Source organism: Salminus brasiliensis, chromosome 1 (assembly GCF_030463535.1).
Source record: "Salminus brasiliensis chromosome 1, fSalBra1.hap2, whole genome shotgun sequence".
NCBI classification, from domain to species: Eukaryota; Metazoa; Chordata; class Actinopteri; order Characiformes; family Bryconidae; genus Salminus; species Salminus brasiliensis.
Genome location: NC_132878.1, coordinates 22,699,261 through 22,720,624, shown reverse-complemented (window position 1 = coordinate 22,720,624; position 21,364 = coordinate 22,699,261). Strand labels below are relative to the sequence as shown.

At 40.0% G+C, this 21,364-nt stretch overlaps 1 protein-coding gene across 2 annotated transcripts in view; it reads right to left on the bottom strand.

The window, feature by feature from the left end:
- Nucleotides 1–21,364, bottom strand: part of doc2b (double C2-like domains, beta) — a 228,954-nt gene that overhangs the window by 165,960 nt on the left and 41,630 nt on the right. For both annotated transcript variants that reach the window (XM_072674602.1, XM_072674610.1), the window contains exons 7-8: nucleotides 10,171–10,269; nucleotides 9,616–9,786 (exon numbers count right to left, since the gene is read on the bottom strand). In XM_072674602.1, coding sequence (XP_072530703.1) covers nucleotides 9,616–9,786; nucleotides 10,171–10,269 — 270 coding nt within the window. The remainder of the gene's footprint in view (nucleotides 1–9,615; nucleotides 9,787–10,170; nucleotides 10,270–21,364) is intronic.

Genomic DNA, 21,364 nt, shown 5'->3' with positions numbered 1-21,364 from the left:
GGAAAACCCCCAATGAACTGAAACAATCATGAGGCAAGTATTCTCTGATTAATTAATTGTGATTAAATTTGCGTACATTTATTTTACATTCAAAAATGCAGGTTCAGACACCTCAGACACACATGGAAGACCATGCGTGGAAAAAAGAGCATAAAGAAGAATCACTGTAACAAACTCGAAACTCAAAAGGGGAGAAACTCTCTATAAACATGAGGAAGAACCACTAAGAGGAACCAAGACCCAAAAGGGAAATAATGTGAAAGACACTAAAATGCTGAGATGAATACTGACACTCAATCAAAGCACTAAAGCTATAACACACCCCTTCCAGTATTACTATTCATTGCTAAAAGAACTCACATAATATCACTATGCATGCAAATGCTATTAAATGACGCCACCGCAGAGACAATAAAGCAGGCGTCGAAGCCCCTTAATCTGCATCAGCACCGCCATACAGAATGACACATGGAAAGCTGTGGGGTCAAGGGTTAAGCACCTGTTCCCTCCTTAGCATGCTCTCCATTAAGATGGTGCCAACACTTCTGTCTTCCAACACGTTTACAATGCCTCTTTCTCCTGATGGGGTTTAACTGCTGGAGAAGCAGATGTTTGGTGATTATATTGTTGGGATGACATATTGCTGCAGTGCTTTATGCTGTTTTTATGAGATATTATGTGAAGTACTGTTGGAATGTAAAAGATTTATTGACTAAGTAAGAGATAAGGTCAAATGAGAGGTTTATTTCTCTTCTCACTTCTCTTGACATTTTAGTGAGAATTACAGATATGTTACAATGCTGCTATATTCTGCAGTTTATTCATAACGCTTTGTAGTCGGTGTGGACAGAATGTGGGCAGAATGTGAGCAGAAAAAGCACAAAACTGTGCAGGAATGCGGCTCTCCAGGGCCAGAATTGCCCACCCTTGAGAAATGCTGTTTGTGTCTGTATAGTTTATTGGTTTCTAAGCTGCTTTGAGTTTTACACAGTTACATAGGTTTTTTCTGAGTACGAATTTCTTAAATACACATCTTGTTTAAAAACATAAGTAATCTCAATTTTAAGAACTGTACAAACCAAGGTGTTATTTAAGTGTTAAATTGATAAAAATTTTAAATGCAATTTTATGTCTATTAAGAAGGTAGTGTGAGATAAAAGCTAACAGTGGAGGTAGTCGCAGTAGCATTATGGCCTGAGGAAGACTCGTCATTTTGTACACAGGGACTTTAATAAACTTTACAAAGGAATTATCAACAGTAAAATGTAACTCTGCATAAACATGTTTGAAAAAATCCTTTACGCAAAAAGGCCTATTACACACTAGGGTGTATTACTCAGTAACTACAGAGACTTCTGTTGAAACTGGTGGGGTTATTCTTTGGTAATAGATGTTTGTAGTAACACTTTCGGCCCGGTGGCAGGCCATAAGCTTTATAAGGTGTTAATATATAAACCTAACTAATAGAATATATGTCAAGAAAATGTAAGTGTTTAAGTAAGTATGTTTACACTTACATTACATTTTGGTTAGGAGCACTGGCTCACAATCACTGTCTTGGAGTGTTCCCTGCCTTCAGTGTTCTTCTCGCTCCCAACACCCCTGATCAAAATAACAAGCTCATTAGCTCACCATTCCTGAGCTTTAGAGGGTATGTCACACCGTAAAATGTGGTTTGTCCATTCAATGTCCAACTCAATTCATTGCAATAAGCAACTGAGCTGAATCTATTCAACTCAAATAAATACTTTAAATAAACCATTATTTGATTCAAATAATTTGATTTCAATTGTTATTATTCAGCCCCTATTGCAAATTAGGTTTATTAGCAAGAATCACAAACTTTCAGCTGTTTGCAATAAACCAATCAAACAAGAGCAATTTAAAATGCTCAATATTTACAACCTAATAGAATATGTGCTTTCTCCACATTTAGCACAGCATGACACTTTTAATGACCAATCACAGAAACATATGCTTCATTCTTTATTCTCCTTCAGACATACCACTGATCCAAACTTAATCTATCCAAGTGTACCTCAAAGCAACAAACCAATCATTAAACCTTGTTTTCAGAGGAAGTCCTACAAGATTCTGGAGTGGTTGTCACAGACCTGAAAGTTGCTGACACAACTTAAGAATATCAGTTAACTGGAAGCCACTGCCCATGGGAAATGGGCTATAGGAAATAGGAATGCTGTCAGAAGCTGGTTTCTGGCTATGAATCATATTAGCATCAGGTCATAACAGCCAAAGGGTGCTCTATTAAGAACTAATATATGCTATATGCTTATCATGAAGGGGTTGAATAATTCTGAGACTGTGGTAGCCATTAAAAGCTAGTTAAAGAATACACATTTTGATTGCAGTTGTATTTGAGTTGAATAAACCCAGTTCAATTGCTTTTTACCACATGACAAACTTTCTCTAGGTTGAACAGACAAACCACTTCACACAGTGCAAGGAAAACAGGACAACACTAACATGTGCAGGACAGCGGGACTCCAGGGACAGTGCTGAACATGTGACTAAGAACAAAGGTAGGCATGTCCTTAACTGGCTTTGCCATTGAGCTGTAAGTGTGGTCCTCCATACTCTTTCACATTAGTATGAGATGTTTTCAGCTTTGAAAAACAATACCAGAGGATCAGGACAGCTGATCGGAATAATCAGCAATATCTTTTCTACTCTCTTAGGCTAAACATTCAGACTAATTTACAGCCACTGCCATTCTCACTGCAGGTTTAGTGTGGGACTGTCCATTGCTTTACAGAGGAACTAGTGTGTAGAGGTGGTTATGTTTGACCTCAATTTTGGTTCATTTTTGTTCAATCATTATTTTTTGCCAATTCATACTATTTTCAGGGGCCTATTGCAGTGATTCAGATAAAGGTCAGTGTGGGATCATAACAATCTAATTCAAACTTGGATTTTGTTCAAGCTTTCTTCTACCTTTAGACACCACACATTCAGAAGGTGAGCTGAAGCTGCTGTTTCCCTAACCCCCGCCACGCTCATCTGATCTTAATGAGGGTACAAGTTTAGCCTGTTTATCAATCCATCAGCGCTGTCACGTGTGTGGGTAGTTAGAGCCCCACTTCCTCTGTTCCGGGGGGAAAGTAGATTCCGGATCCTCCCCAGTCATCTCCTCTCATCGCACACACAGCCTCCGTCTGCAGCTAATCAGAAGAGACCTGAGTGGTATTAATTACAGCTGCTAAATGACAGTCTCCGCCATCCCCCAATACATTGCAGGCCTTTTTGCAAAATGCCAGTGGTTAGTCATTCATCCAACATTCCCAGATGTATGCCTTTTCTGGCCGTGATGTGATAGTACACCCAGTATGGTGTACAGAAAAAGCTACCAATGTAAGATTAGTCTATGTAACACTTAAGAACAAGGAACATTTGACGCATTGGCCAGTTTTAGACTCTGAATGTACGAACCATGTAATCTATCCGACTCCTAAAAAAGGGATGAGTCAGGGCCTTATGTAAGCAGAGGAAGCCGTTTATTTTTTCTTTTTGTGAAAGCTTAGCCCTTGATATCAAACACTCTGAATCAGAAATTCATTCACAAATAATAACAGAGAATTCAAAGAGCAAGAGACATTTCCTTTTTCTCGATCTCAAACTCAAGTGTCAAGAAAACAAATGGCTTTGCATACTGGAAAGCATGTGTAAACTAATAATAAAGACAATAAAATAGACACACATATGCATAACAGTGTATGTATGTAGCTGTTTGTGGTCGGTATCTGCTTTGCTCGGTGTGCACGTCCGCATCCAGGGCCTTTAATTGGATTGTACTGATGTCAGTAATTTCCTGAGTGGCTGTTTGATTAATTAAGAGTAATTGTTGGTAAGAAGGCAGGATGAAATTGACTCTGGTAAGGGAAAAGCTCCACTTTGTTTGTTGGTACAGAAGAACTACTCCGCACTTTACGGCAGAACAAAGACACGCGAGCCAGGGCAGACTCAGGCAAGCATTGGATTAACTGGGCTTTAAATGGAAGCTTTGCCGACTGAGCATGTCTGGACAATAGCTATACTGGCTTTGAGGTCATCTTTAAGTTTAAATTCTTCAAGCCCATAAAGGAACTGTGGAAAAAACCTAAAACATTGATGGTCTCCAATTATTTTTGTTGTAATGGTGCACATAGTAGACAATCAGAATTTCAACATTATTATTATACAAAGAAAGCGCTCAAAAGCACAAAACTCACCATGAACATAGTACACAAAGAAAAAACAAATGGGCCAGGAGAACACAACAAGGCTGAGTAAAACAAGACTGAGTTACTGAGTTACATGCATTAGTCAAGTATCTCTGGCATCAGGATGATGACAAGGAAGATGATGGAACAGCTATGTCCCAGCAACTACAGCTTTCTAACAAATGTCAGAAGGTTGTTTTATCTTCGTCTCTTGTGATCTCCAAAAGCAGTAAACAGATTGAGCTGTTTTTGAAAGCGTTCCTAACGTTAACTGTCCTGAAACACATGAAACCTCCATCCCTGTCTGTTTGCATTAGTTCTGCTTGATCTGTAGCTCAGGGCCACACTACAGATTGGCAAAGAAAATTTGCAGGTAGATCCTTATGGCTGATTAGTTAAGAAACCTGTGAGAGAAAATAAATAATATTTCTATTGGTGTACCTAAATATTCATGTAATAAATTCCTCCTGACTATTGTCAGAATTTGTCAATAGCAGCTATTCAGCAGCTATATGACTAAATAGTGTAGGGCTGGCTTAGTAGCACTTTATTTGGATGGTCCATTGTAGATGCCTCATAGATGCTCACCTGCCATTCAACTGAACGTCTCTTAAATGCAACTGAACTCTAAGTTGAATGCAAATGATTGTGTAATGAAAGTAAGCCTGCATCTAACCCTAACCTTAACCTTACATTTAAGGTTCAGGTTAAGGTTAGACTTAGGTTTTAGGGTTGATTTAAGGTTTAGGTTTAGGGTTAGGATTAGATGCAGAGTTACATTAAATAGACAGTCATTTACATTCAACTTAGAGTTCAGTTGTATTTAAAACATATTCAGTTGGATGTTGGTTAATGTCATCTAAGATGCATCTGCAATGGACCATCCAAATAAAATAATACAGTTGTTACATATTTGGTGTAAGCATTGTGTTGAGGCCCCATAGTGCCATCATGGAATGTTTATTTCTTTAAATATTAACTTTTTTGGCTGCATGCGGTTTCTAGTTGGCTGAAGCCAGCACCATGCTGACCCTGCCTGTCACTCCAAGACTGATATTAAAATAGTGAAACAGCATATCAGCATATCAAATCCACAGCTTCTGGAGATGTTGCCTACTACTAGAAAATGATGAAATATTTTGAAACAAATGCAATAAAGCATGAACACTGCTAAAGGGAAAAATCTACAGTTACTGCCCACAGACTAATCCTTCTGTCTTAAATGTCACGGTTTTAACGTTTACACATGAGCTGCTCACTATTCTCTACATGTGAAAATCTATTATAGGGAGCAGAATTTGCAAGGTAGTGAACGATTTCGGACACCTCGTTATGTGTGTGAGCTCACTGCTGTGCGACAGCAGAGTGTGTTGTACACTACATTATTGTGCACTGTGGGACTGTTATAGTGCACTGAAAATTCTGCACTACATTTACGGACACCGGTATGTAATGGCAGAACCCCAAAGTAGTGCACAGTTCGGACACAGCTATGGTCCCAAACTTCATATCCAGGCAAAATGGCTGCTTAAAAAAAAACTTAGCACCAGGAAAGGTTTATTTGTCTGAGGATAAGGGTGATGCGCAAGGCTCCTCAAGGTTGACAAAAAGGCATGACTCTCATACAAAAACAACCAACAGGCTGAATACAAGCCCCCCCATCTCCGTAAGAGGCCTCAGCACATATCTGTCCATTTTACAAAGAAAACCTGCAGTGCTTGACCATGAAAAGCAGAACGTGTCCCTTTCAGCTCGAATTCCACAAATCATTCATCACCTGCGCAGCTGCTGCCAATGTGCAGAGCAACATGGACGTAACGGAGAACGACAACTCACAATGAAATGGAGGATGATGAACTGCCGTTACATAAGGCAGTCAAATGAAAAGAAGCAAACTCTGAAAATGTCAAGGTAGATTAAATAAATGAAGTGAGAGAGAGAGTGGGTGTGAAGAATGGCTTGGAGCCCCGGAGGATCAGGAGAAAACCGGGGAGTGGAGTTACTCAGCTGGCCCCATCGCTACCGATCCACTTCGAGCCATCAGCCAAGCTGGCACTGCCACTGTGAAAGCTTTCATAGGGATCTTTTTTGTCTGCTTCTCTCCCTCTTTCTCTCCTTCCCGTCTGCGTCACCATGGACTGAAAAGAAGGCAACACTGAAAGCTGACCTAAAAAAAAAGGGAAACTCGTTCCAAAGCGTGTAAAGCGAGACAGCCTGATTGGTCGCTCTGCTAAGTCTACAAATAAGAATGCAAATATTGGCAACCTAACTAAGCCACTGATTTATGTCACACATCTTTCTCTGTTTGATACAAGTGAGTTTGTACAACCTCATTATCAACATTTGTCTGTATTTACTTTAAAACAGACATCTCAAACTACTCACAAACAAGCAAGATGGTAACATCAGCTGTGTCCCAGCAGTTAAAACTGATCAAAAAGATGATTTGTCTATGTCTTGATTTTTTATGCTATCATGATAAGCATGATAATAACTTCCACTGCTGATAACTAATAACTTCCTCCTCTGATACATGTGAATGTCAGCCATCGCCACGTTTCGAACGGCTGATGCTTAAACAACATCACTAGGCAGCCAATGAGCTTGGAGAAAAGCTGGATCGGCTGCTCTGATACATTGGCCAGCCAGCAGATAATAAATACTTACCTACAATTTTAATATCTTTGTGGGTGCTTGTAGAAATTAGCATTATTGCAAATTCAATTTTTAAATCCTTTAAGCTCACATTTCGATTCAGTGAGTGAAGACAGGGGAGATTCAGTGCATTAATGGCTGCTGCACAGTCCTGATCTGTTTTGCAGTCTGATCAACGCAATTGATGTGCTCCCTTGTGCAGCTATAGAGTGATGTTTTATTAGCCTGTTCCACAGAAAGTCAACTAGCCGTGGACAGCACATTTTTTGACATTTACATAGTCCAACTCAATGGCTACTGCCGATGGATGGAATCCATCAGCTATTCCCCAATACAACAGTCAATTGGCTCTAGGTCTGAGGCGAGGTCTGTTGTATAAAAAAAAAAAAAAAAAAATCACTACTTAAATAAAACCAAATTAAACAAAATAAACCTGCAGCAGCTTCAAAACAGTGCCAGCCTTACGATCTTAAATGACCACAAACTGCCAGTGCAGTGCATCTAGTGCCAGTGCATCTAGTAGAGGGACTTCTATGACTTTAATCTAGCACAGAAGGACTCTTTCTGCCGGTGCTTCGTCTTTTAGGGATTTCACACAGAGCAAAGAAATAAAGCAGGGAGCAACAGCTGTGACTGAAAACCTGCGTGTCTGGAAAAGAAAAACGCTGCAAGACCACGAAACAGGAGAGCGGGGCCAGAGAGCATGCCTGCATAGGATAAAGCTCATTATGAAGTGATTAATGATGATCCAGTACTGCACCTTGTTATAAATCACCCAGGCTCAAAGACATTTCTGTACACCCAGGAGAGAATTTAACTGGAACCGCAGGACCGACTCTGCATCCTTGAACTGGGTTGTAAATAAATGAGACCTGTTGGACACACGGAGGGAAGCTACAATGGATATCGCCTCACCGACAGCTTTAAATTTGGAGGGAAATGCAGTAAAAACAGTGCAACAACCCTAACATAAAATATAAAACATACATATTTTACTATTATTATTATTATGTTGTATTATCACTATTATCATTATAATATTATTATTATCATTTCACATATTATTTTTTTATACATTTATTACAAACAATGAAAACTTCTAATTAACTGTCTTGTCAAAATCATATTCATGTATGAATCATCGTCAATGTATGCGTTACCATTTTTGGTTTGTAATCATGGAAGCCTGTTGTTACTCATGGATGCACTCTTGGATGTTTCCACAGCCACCCTGCTGGAGTAACTGTACATTTTTTTGGTGTGGTTAATGACAAGCACCCGCTATTTGAGAAAGGCAGTATACAAATAAAACAGTTTATTATTTATTAATATTATTACAATAATTATTATGGGGGTTGGTCACTGTAAGCTCCCCAGACCAACTACTTATAAAACTGGTTACACTCCTGTCGATCAGAGAGTGACTTTTATTGATATGGTACAGCAGTGATGGAAAGATAACACATCCACACACCAGTTTAAGTAAAAGAGTGTTTTTTTTCCTTTTTTTCCAAAACGTGTGTCAGGAGAGTGCATAAGGAGCGACATTAGCCACAGAAGTGAGCAGCACAAATTGGAGAGAGAGGCAAGCCAGAGTGCATGCTATCACTGTGCAAATGAAGGCTAATTGGGTGTACGCACGCCGGTGAGTTGCCAGACTCCCTTGGATAGAAATGGAGAAAGGGAGCAAAAGAGAGAGGGATGGAGGCTGAAAGGCCGTAGCAGCGCCCTACAGGTATACATTAAAAAACAAAAAATTTACAGCTGACTTGTATAAATGATGATGAGTGTATGCATACATATACATATACACAGACAGACATGCACACGCCAGCATACAGAATGCAACATAGGAGCATTTCGATAATTTCTCATAGGATAATCACCCGCCTTATGCAGTGTGAACAACAAAACCTAGAGGTATAGTCTGGAAAAACTGAGGTTGTATTGCTCCATCAAATGCACTTTAAAAGTGGGAGCATATGGTGCTTTGCCCGCTAAAGAGCTCTGCTGCGAAAACTGAAGCTTCCCAAACTGATACACACCATTAACCTTATCTTAGAGTGTTTTCATATATGACATTCAGTTTCCTGGTGTGGATCCCTGAGGAGTCTGTGAAGACTCTACAGAATACATTTACATAAACACAATACACAAAACACTATTTCACATTCAACTTGCAGTTGCGCTGCTTGCCTGCAACTGGGCAAAAGTTCCTCATGAAGCATGTTCATTTTACAGGGATTTCTTTTTTTCTATTTAAACATTCTTCATCATCTACATAAGTGTCACAATGCTAATTTGTTCACAATGCTACTGTTCCATACATTTTAAAGACAGGTTAAGTGGAGAGCGCTGATTATCTGGTTTCAATGGCATCTGTCAGGAGGTGGAATATACATATTAGGCAGCAAGTGTCAGTTCTTGAAGTTGATGTGTTGGAAACAGAATAAATGTAATAGCTAGGTGGCTGGGTCAGAGCATCTCCAAAACGGCAGTTATTGTGGGGGTGATCCCAGTATATAGTGGTCAGTACCTTCCAAAAGTGCTCCAAGAAAGGACAACTGGTGAACTGGCAACAGGGTTATGGATGCCCCACCTTACAGGACTTACAGGCAGTGCAGGCTAATGTCTAGGGGCCAGATACCACAGGACATCTTCCTCCACACAATATTAGGCAAGTGGTTTTGTTGTTTAGGGATGATCAAAGTATATATGAGAGTGTGTGCACACGATTACTCACTCAGTGAGGGGCGGCTCTGGTCAGTGTCCTCGTCCTCCTGGGCTGGGGCGAGGCTGCTCCGCTCACTGGCCAGGCTGGAGCGACTCTCAGACAGGAAGCTTGCCCGGGACGGACTGGTCAGAATGGACTGGAAGGGTGTGGGCGCTGGACTTCCACTAGACTCCGACAGAGCTTAAGAAAGAAAATGTCAAGACACAAAACAATCAAGATGTTATCAACGGAGGTTAACTAAGGCTGCAACAATTACTTGACAAATCTATGAAAAAAACATTGGAATTAGGCCAACATAGTTTCTATTGTTTTGCTGCACCACAATAGAAGATGCTGATGATGATGCAATGATGGTGGCAGAGGTGAGGGTAGGGTGCTCCAAAGTGAATCAATTAATAGAAAAATTATTCATAGGTTCATCAGTTAAATAAATATGCAATAGTTGTAGCAATAGTGTTAATACTGATGCCAGTCCCCATCACCAGGCTACACCAAAAAATGTTAACTTAAACTTTATAGGGTGTTACCATATGATGTTTACCACTGTATAGAGTGTTACATTACCTGAGTGTCTCCTTTTGACACTTTCTGAGATGAAGGACTTTCTGTCACTGTTGGTCTCACTGAGCTCTGTGTCACTGCCTTCACTCTCACTGGAGTCAACTACAAAAAGAGAGGAAAAGAAAGAGAGAGAAAGGAGACAGAGAGAGAAAGAGAGAGAGAGAGAGAGAGAAAGGAGAGAGAGAGAGAGAGATGAGAAACGAGAGATTGGCAGAGGAAAGAATATTGATAGCGTTTTGAGTGTCAATGCGACAACAGCAGACTCCTGACAGGAAAGCAGGCTGCAAATACCAAAGTCTATTTGACTGCAGTGGAATCCTATACTGTCTATCAGTAGTCAAAACACAAACCCTGCTCTAGAGAAGCCTAAGAACACATTCAGGTAACAGTTGAGCATGTATGACATTCTAACAACAGTTTAAAATATAAACGTAATTCTTTAATAGTAATAGAAATAGCAAAAAGCATGTATAACCACTAGGGTTTATCAGTACATCACTGAAGTATGGACATTCTGAACAGGTATTACCTAAACGTTCATTGTGGTTTACAATATTATCACAATAAAAATAAAAGATTTGAATCTATCAGTCATTTTATATTTTGGAGAATTACGTCTTTGAAAAACAACAACAAAAAACGTCTGATTGTTATGATCTCTGCCACTTTGTTTTGTTTTTCCCCATGTGCTCCTTAGCACATGGCTTGTCTCCACCTTAGCCCCACCTTGTCATTAGTGCCTTCTTTGTAGCCCTGCCCTCTTGTTAGTCTCAGGTGTCCTTGTTAGTCTGTGTTTAAGTAGTCCCTTTGTTTTAGGTGTGTGTGTGTGTGTGTGTTATATGACAGTTTATGGCGTGTTGTGTGGCTTGTTTGGTTCCTGTGTGTTTGTTTCTGTTGTTAGTTATGTTCTCCAGTTTGTGTTATTTTGGTTTCTGTTTTGCTTTGTTTTGTTGTATGTTGACATAAATGCAAGCTATTTATTTTACCGCCAAGCTCACAACCGTGATACTAATGTATCCTTGCATAACAACATAATCAAGTATTTTTTCTTTCTTTTTTATATACTAGATGATGAGCTTTACTGGCAGGAGTCAATACATGATCAGGAGAAGTAAGTAAAGTTAATATATCTGTTGAGAATGACACACAAAAAACACAAAAAACGTACAAAGGAAACCAAACAGTAAGAATAAAAATAATAATATAGAAACACTGAGAGATTAAAAAACACCAAACAATATTACAAAAGAATAAATGCAAGGCATGGACAGACGGTCACATTAGACAATGCAAGTTGAAGACACTAAGCAAAAAAGCATGACAAGAGACTCAGGCTAAAGATAAGGCACGGGTAGGTAAGATAACAAAGAGGCAGGACTAGGGAGGAGACTAAACCCAAAATAACAAAAGCACAAGACAAAAGTGAGGATGAAAGAGACTAGACTGTAAAAACAGAAAAAGGAAGAGACAGACTGAGTAATCCAATTATCCAAGCTCATTGAAGGTGAAAGGACAGCAGTGCAGTGTTTATGAGCTGTGCTGACCAAAAGCACACTAAAACAGCTGGACCAACATCAAAAATGCATGGAATTAGCTTAGTGGGAGCTTCACCAAGTTCCACTGCACATCTAAAAATGTTTCACAAGCAACATGTTTGACTGAACTGCAGTGATAATATCCCAAAGTGCCCAAGATAAGATCATTATGCAAGTTTTATAATATATAATATGCAATCTCAAAATATATATGCACTACCTTATTACTGAATATTGGCACATGTTTAAGCCTGACTAGTTTTGATATTCAAGCATTATTTACAGATGTTTACAGAAAAATATGCAGAAAGAAAATAAAGTGGTGCACTGGTGCTAAAACCAATAGAAAGTTTCTGTTCTTTAGTTTCATAAACAACAGAGTTTGGTTTGCTCAAGAGCAGTTGTCATTTTAGTCTTGCTCTTTGATTAAAACCTGCTTCAACAATGAAAAAATGCAACGTAGAACCCTCCCCGCACTTCATGAACTCATTAGGTCAAAGTGCAGTCCGAGCCCTGTGCCTTCTGCGAGAGGGCGGGGCAGAGGGAGATGGTTAAGAAGAGATTTTGACAATTACTTGGAAAGAGGTAGCTTTGAAAGGTGAAAATCAATAGCTGCTGGCAGGGGAAGCTTTTACATCACCATACATCAGCTGCATGAAACACATCATCAGCTGCAGATTCACAAAGTGAGACAGTCAGCGGCCCGAGAGAGAAATAAAGAATTGTAGACAGAGAGACAGAAAACAGAATGATCGCTTCTGCCTCCCCTTTATTTTCTTCACTGAGTACCTCTGCCCCTGTGGCAGCAGGGGGGTTGTGGGGAACTCTTTAACTTTGTCTAGAGAGAAAACTCTCATCATCATCATCACCATACCAGCATACACTGCCCCCCATGAGGAGTGGCAAATCAAGCTGAATATTTGCATATTATTACAATACTGCACTTACTATATAAACTTTAGCTGGTTTATGAAACAGCTGAACCAAAACGGAGGACCGTTTACACCACTGATGGCTGGTCCTGCTCGCAGCCACATCCATTTCTCAAAGAGATGTAAAATGGAAAAGCTCATTGTAATTGGGGCTTTAGCTATTAATGCAATGTTTAATATCCAGTCATTCCAGACCAATGTTATTGACCATGAGCTGTTCACACAACATTAAGGGTGGAGCTTGGAAATGACATAAAAACAAACAAACACAAACAAAACAACAAAAACAATAAAAAAACTCAACAAACATGGAAATACATTATTTTGTTCTGACAGTGACATAATACACACAGTACTGGACACCTCACCAGAAAAATCACAAGCTAGTATGTTAGCCCTGAGTTAAACTGAGTTATGAAATACACCAAATGTTTGTGGACACGCTTTCAAATTAACGCATTCAGCTACTTTAAGTCGCACCATTGCTGACATAGACAAGCAAATGCACACACACAGCTTGTCTAGTCCCTGTAGAGCAGTACTGCCAATACAATAACACTCTCTGGAGCAGATAAACATGACCTATTACCACCATGTCTAATGCCATGCATGGGCTTGAGGGCCCCAAGAACTGAGCAGTGGAACTGTGTTCCATCCTCACAGCAATGCTCCAAACTCTAGTAAGAAGCCTCTCCTGGCCAATAAAGCCAGTTACTTCAACACAACAGGACACCTTTTTTTAACACTCTTGAATTCTTAAGGAAGAAATAATGAAAGGGTGTCCCAATAGTTGTGTCCATATAGTGTAGCTCCTACTTCTTCTGATGTAAAAACCTAAAAATCTCCCCCAGAACTCCAGCCCCACTTGTCAGAGTCAACGATATACAGCCTTTTCTTCTACGCTCACAATTTTGGTGTTAAAGAGAAAGCGATTTTCCAGAGGAATGATTGTTTGCCCTCATTATGGCCTTACTTGTTTCATTTTATTACACCTCATGCAGTACACACACACTAATAAAATGAGAACTGTGAAGGTAAAATTGAATCTACTGTGTATAGTTTATACACACACACACACACACACTGGTGAGAGAAGGTGGCAAGCTAGAGATCGGCACAGCGCTGGCCTTCGATTTGCTGCACCCCATCTGCCATGGTTCCAATCAGGGGAGAGGAGATGGAGATTTTGTGAGTGTGTGTGTGTGTGTGTGAGCAAGAGTGACGCAGAGATTTACGCTCACTCTGCCTCCCTCCTCCACATGCACACCCTCATTCACTATACACACACACATACACACAGTCCTTTTGCTGTGTGACATACCACCCGTCTCTCCAATCTGGCTTGATGAATACAGCCAAGGAGGAGTGACTTCTGGCTTAGTGCTGACTCACTGTAACACTGTAACCCTCCCCTCCACACACATACACACACTCAGTCAAACAACAATGCAAGGTGCAATGCCCCATACGCTGCAGAACAGCCGTCACCAGCTTTTTCATTTCCTTTCTTATAGAAGTGTGAACTAGACACGGTAAAGCTTCAATCAAGAAGCACTTGTGCTGATAGAGCAGTCAGAGCTGCTGCAACAACAGAGGCCTTTCAACAATCAGCCAGAGCCACAACAACAATGCAGTGCAATTTGTGGGAATATGGATGTCCTGCTGTCCTGCCTATATTATGCCAAACGAGAATACTGTAACCCATGATCCTTGAGCCCTCAGCATGTTCAGATGGACACTAGAATTACTCAGAGTGAAATCTGATTAAAAAGTGGGTTAATAGTCAAGCTCTACAGCAAAGTATAACATGTGAAAGCACACTTGATAAATAGTGGCTGTGACCAAAACTGCTCCCTACTTACACTTCTGATCACTACTGAGTTTATTGAGTGTATGAAAAACACTATTCACTATCCCCTACTTGTAAAATCCATATTACTATATAGAGAACTATTAAAGGACACAAAATTTGACAAGGCAGTAAAACATTTCGGACGCCTCGTTATGCGTGTCGCATAAGGAGTGTCAATCTTCCTCAGAGAGAAAAAAAAAACAAAGATTTATGGGTTTTTCATATAAGATAGGGTACACTGTTCATAATGTACAGCTACTACTACAACTGCAGTAGTTTACTACTGTGATATACTGCTACTAATGCGGTGCATTGTGGGATTGTTATAGTGCAATGATTTTCTGCTAGAAAACGGCAAAGCCCGAAAGTAGTGCACTATACAGTGAATAGGGCCAAGTTTCAGACTGAAAAATAGTCCTTAGGTAGTGCAATACCAATGAGGGAGTATGGATCCATTTCACTGTCACAGACATTTGACTCTCTCTCCCCCTCTATAGAAATGTCTATTCACCAGCATTCATCAGGTGAGAATCAACTGACAAACCACAGCATAGCCACTGTCCTGTGCATATTCCTTATTTTAGTTTAATTCCTTATTTTAATTCCTTTATTTTAGTCTGGGTGTTTCACCAGCACATTCTCTGACTTTGTTTTACTACAGTTAAGTTTAGTAGTCTGTGTCACACTATTTATTTTTTAAATTTTTTTGTCAAAAGTAATGTGAGAAAAATATATTCTCTATAACCTGTACGAACAAAACTAAAGTAACATTTGACAACTAAAGGAGAGTTTCCAGAGTCCCAAGACTGACTGCATCTTCTGCTAGTGTACATTATTTACAAATCTCGTGGTGTTCTGTCTAAAGGCTACTCGATGCACAGAGGAGTTCATGTGAAGTTCACCTCATGCAGTATACACAATCCAGCCTGTTAAATGTATTCAGTGCGTGTGTGTGTGTATATATATATATATATATATATATATATATGTGTGTGTGTGTGTAACATGTACAAACAAGACATATCGCAGTCTTTTCTGCTAGTGCTCATCATTTACAAATCTGTGTACTGTCAGGTCATGGGGGGCCGGATTTCTGCACAGTTTTTTGCTTTTCCCGCTGATTCAACTCACCTGTTAATAGGTCTGTTACAGCAGGAAAATCAGCAAACTGTGCTGAACTCCGGGCCCCCTTTGCCCAACCCTGGTTTAAAGGCTGATTTGTACTTTCAACAAGGGCGTACCTGCGTCAATACACAGAGAAGCATATACTGTAAACAAGAACTGTATGCATAAGCATGTACTGTAAAAGCACACCAAGAGTTACATGTAAAGCCTAAGACATTTGACAACAGAAATTGAGAACAGGAATTGTGAGTATAATCTGTTGTGTGTATACTGCTGCATGACTGGTACCTGCTACCTCGTTCACTTCAGCATGTCAGTAAATGCATGTTTCCAGCTGTTCATGAGAGGGAGCGAGCTCATAGCGTGATTTGCATTTTAAGCAGTGTCATGGATTACACTCCACGACTATAGGGGTAGCCCAGAAGCAAACATACAAATTTCACAATACAAGAAGAGTGGTTGTAATTTGTAACGTTCCACCTCCATATTTAGACCTAAACAGTAATTCAGATGAATGTAAGCATCTACAAAGCACTGACTATGGACCTTCATAATGGTGTGCTATCCACTTTTTGGAAGAGAAGTCACTGTCCAGTTACTTACAGACTGCACTGTAAAGAAATGCAAAGGACTGATTACTTGATATGCCAACACTCCACAGAACCTGATATACTGATATCATACCTGGACAGAAAAAATAAACAACTCCTCTACCTGCTTGAATGGGTCTTTTCACAGCATGAACAATGGAAGCATAAAGCCGTTACACACTCAAACACTACATGGTAGCAGGGGTTAATCATGAGCATAATTCTCTCTGCTTCCTACATTCCTTTGCCGGCTGATATTACCTCATTCAATCACATTATGGTCGATGACAGCAGAGGCCAGGCTCCAGAATGAAGAAAAACTCGCCAGTTGGTGGAGGGGCCCTGTGCTTACATTGATTGTTCTCCAATTGAAATGCCACAGGCGCGAGTCAGATTTACAGTTAAAAGGTCTCGGCAAATATGATGTGATTGTTTACTTTCAATGAAACGGCAGCGCCGGGGGAGGAGACAACATGCTGTATCTTAGTTACACAGACGTTTAGAGGCGAGAGTTAAACTAACACAGATAGATGGGGACGTGAAGTTAAACTAGTGCCAAGCAATACTCCACTGCAATGGAAAAGTCACAGTAATGTACTGTTTGTGGCTTATTGGTTTTATAAAGTGATGGAAATTAAACAATAAAATGTTTCTAACTCTTGTTTTGCTGGAGATTATGCTTTTATACACTGTGTCGAAAGAGTACGGCAGACAAATTTGTGATTGAACCATCACAGAAACAAGACTGAGGTTGAGTCAATTAATGAGCCCTTTAAAGCCTCAACCATCAGATAACTAGAATTTCATCTTAGCCAATATATCCAAACATCTCCACTTTGCCAAGTGGCAAAGTATATTTTAAATGTATGAAATATTGTATATTTGACTAGAAACATAATAAGATTATTCCATATCTACTTTACGTTATTGTGTAGAATTTGATTGATGTGTGTGAACTACATAGCTTTAGTTACGGAATCTTGTGGTGGCATCTTGGTAAAAACTGTTCTTATGATAGCAAGACTTTGTCATGCAGCTATTATGTATTGAAGGTATGTGTGTGTGTGTGTGTGTGTGTGTGTGTGCCAGCTTGCAAATAAATGCATGCACTATGCCTTTCATCCCGAGCCCTCTGATCATGCCCGTCTGTTTCCTGGTCTTCATTAGATCTATTAGACAGACTCCGACTGCCAGTTTACTTAAACCGAGAAGCTGGGAAACTCATTGTAACACCATGATAGCAACATGCCCTGCTGCTTCAAGTAATGTCCAAACTGTAGCCCAGGGAAGAGACTTTAGCATGTTTCAACACAGTCAGCAAGATGCTGACAGAAGTATTGCAGCAAACCATTTTACTTTTCCATCAACAAATGTGGTATCATTCCATGCATTATGGCCCAATTTAAAAAACTAATTTTATTACTACAATTCGGGACATTATGCACATGATAAAGTCATTTCTATTGAAATACTGAAATATTGACGCAAATACATTAAGATCATTAAGATTAAGATTTAGTTTTTTCAGAGATGGGATTTGTGACCATGTATGTGCAGTGTTTATGTGCAATGTTAGCCTAGCATTTCCTTTCGTAACCTAGAGAAGTTATTGTCAGATATCAAACATGTCTTGGCTGATCGCCTACATCTTAGATAAGTGATAAATCATGTTTTGTTGGACTGTTCATTTAAGATGTTTTCGGTGGAGCTTTTGGGGTTATATTTGCCATCTGTCTGGAAATCAACACATGCTAACACTAAGAATGAAGCCGTGTAGTGGCTGTTGGTGCCTAACGCATATCTGTGTCATTGTCATAAGAAACGAGGGGCCAAATAAATGCTTGTGTGATATTTTCTTCTGCTGTGACTCCTGATGACGTTTCAATTTAAACCCACAATTATTTGTCCCAAATGTTAGTCCATTTGGACTGGCCTGAACTGCCGAAGACTTGTTTTAAAAAAAACCCTTAGTGTGCAACACAGACCTGGTTAGTCATGGTACACGCAGTCATCTGTCATCTATTTGTACAGCATGGCATTTATCTAGAAATGGACGATTGGGGAAAATAAGTTACCTGCTGTTGGTCGATATTTGATATACTTAATGGCCAAGGCAGGGAACTGAATCTTTTTTCTACAACACAGTGCAACTGTACAACCAAGCAAATTTCCTCAAGTATGCATTTGTGCCAAAAGGTTGGGTTGGCATGTCAATTAAACGGGCTTTGCAGAGAAGTAGTGACCGTAACCCATAAAACCCAAACGCACAGCCGCTCAGCTAAATAGCCACAGCGTGTGTGCGGATCCAGACCTCAGCAAAACACTCCCACGTAGAATCCAATCCGGCCTGTTCAAAAGCCCGACACCGTGAAGCATGCTGCTGTGCTTTGCAGTCCTCCTCCAATAGAACACAATGCCGTACTGTGCATTGAAGTTCAAGCTCCAGCAGGGACGCAGTAAAAGCTGATGTTCTCGCCTAATCGCCATTAGAGTAACTCTCGGGGTACATAATGACGGCCGCGCCTTCTCTCCATAAAAGAAGCGTATCAATCGATAAAAATCCCTCAAAGCCAGAAAAAGCGATCTGTGCTTTATCTCTCTGAATACAGGGAAAGAGATTTTTTGTGTGTGTGGAATCTGCGCAGGTCTTTGACTCCCTTGTCTTCTTCCACAGCTCGACGAGCCCCCATTACCCTATGCAAGCCCATCAGGCCGGGGCATTACCATCACAAATCTGTTATGGCTGCCAAAAGCAGCCGAGTTTTTCATGCAATTCCAATGAGTTCCATTTAAAACATTTACATAAATTTAGCCTGATTAACCCGCCAGCATTAATTCACAAGACTGTCAAAATGGAAGTGACAGGCAGGATCCAGCAGTGATGAAGGGCTAAAAGTGGACGCTAAGAATGACTCCACAGGCCAGTGGAGATTTCTAATTGCTCATCTCTTTAGCACAGCCTGATAGTGATACTTTGTGGCAGGTTTGATGTTCACTATGTATGCACCAATCAGCCATTACATTAAAACCACCAGCTTACTTTTGTGTAGGCCCTCCTTGGACCACCAAAACAGCTCTGAAGGTGTCCTGCGGTATCTAGCACCAAGACATTACAGCAAGTCCTATCAGTGAGCCTTGGGTGGCCATGACCCTGTCGCTGTCACTGGTTGTCTATTTCTGGACCACTTTTGGTAGGTACTGACCACTGCAACACCGATGTGCTGACGTCTAGCCATCACATTTCCTGCTTCCAACTTAACATCTTCAAGAACCGACTGTTCACTTGCTGCCTAATGCAGCTCACCCCATCACCTCAGGCTTTTTAAACCCTACCTACTCCTCTGACTCCCTACGCTCGTTATCCACACCCTCAATGTCCATACGATAAAAATAAAATACATCAGCCAGCAGATCCAATCAAAGCAGAGATTTAGCTTTAGAGACCCTCCCACACAGCATTTCAAACCAAGACAGTGGATCTGTGGACATATGAGAAGATCTGGGGTATGTGAGGAGTGTGATGCGGTTCTCTACAACAATGCATACAGCCAATAAACTAAATAAACTAGTCATGCCTCCTGACAGAACCAGACCTTTCAGTTCACTTTCAGAATATTCAAAAGATATTCAAGTGTTAGTTCTGTTGTTTTTCAAAAAAGAACACTGCTTATCTGGTATCAATATTTAACTGAGGCGCTGGAGCCAAAAGAAGCAAAAACAAAATGTAAAAAAAAAAGTGTCTGCACACCCAGGTCTCTAATAAAATAATTTTAATCTGCAAGCTTTGCTCAGATACCTTCTTCAAGGCATAGGTAAGTATTAAATAAGTACAACAGTGCTAAAACATTAAAAAATATGACTTGATTATCCTTAATACCTGCCACATGAGTCAGTCAGCTGAATTTGTAGTTACATACAAATTAATAGATTTTTGTCTTTAATGTAATTGTAAAATATGTGCTGTACCACTACTCTACAGTTTCAAAATAGTTTTTTTAGTCCTAGTCCTTGTAGGGATAAGGTTACAGGACAACTGTACTGTGCTTTTTTGCATTATAATGTCCACCCCCTTTCCCAGCTAAATGGTCGGAGGTCTCCCTCCTATTTCTAGGTATGCTTCAAAATTGAATTAGAGTGCAATTATCTGAAACTAGAGGGTGTCACTGCTCTTTAAAAATGTTTGAAACAAGAATACAGGTACAGTATTTAAAAAAAAAAAAAGCCTGACTAGACAGTTTGGTAGTGTTTGGTTGTTCTTTTATTAAGCTTTTGATAAAACAAAGGCAGAGGAAAAGCACACAGACTCGGCTTCAATGTCCTCTCTTTGACAGGCAGCCGCACTCTGGGCTAAAATTTCAGCAGTAAAACTAGAGAAAGGGAACCCACATTGCCTTGGATTCCCGGCTAGTTGAAGTGCAGAGGAGGTGCTGCATTAAAAAAATCGAAACCACAGATATAAATCAATCCCTCTCAGGGAAGGTATGGTCAGACACTAAAAGAAATGGAATCAAATCAATGGACTCGCTTGGCTTCCACTGATGTCTAAACTCAGTAAAATTGTACTGTTCTTGTTTTGACAGTGTGGGTGAAATATTGACTTCAGAAAACTGTCATAGCCCCCAGGCTATTGTTTTCATATGTATTCAGAATGCGCCTCATAGCTCTAGCAAAAAAAAATAAAAATAAGGAAATAAATAAATAACATTTTCCTTTTACAATGAATCACAGGACTCTACTTTCACTTCACTTTTCCCTTGCAAACCATCCTGCTGATAAAGATAACTGCAGGAAACATTGATGCTTTTACAAGGACAGAAGGCAAGAACAAGCAAACAGGCAAAGTGGGAGAGTGCAGAGTTAACATTTTCCCTCTTGTATCAACACTACATGTCTGTATTCAAGTTTGTATTAATTTTTATTCTGTGTTACTTCTGAAATCAATGATAATGACAGATAGTTCTCTGTAGTAACAGCCTCCACTCTTTTGGGAAGACTTCTGGAAGACTTTGGATTTTCTGCAGGAGGGAACTGGACAGTTTGTGCTTTTCATTTATTAATTGCCAGGTTTAGTAGGTGTGGGGGAGCAAAAAAAAAAATCAGCAAACTGTTAATCATATATGTCGGAACACTGCTGTAAGAATCTGGTTGTATTCTAAGATCTTT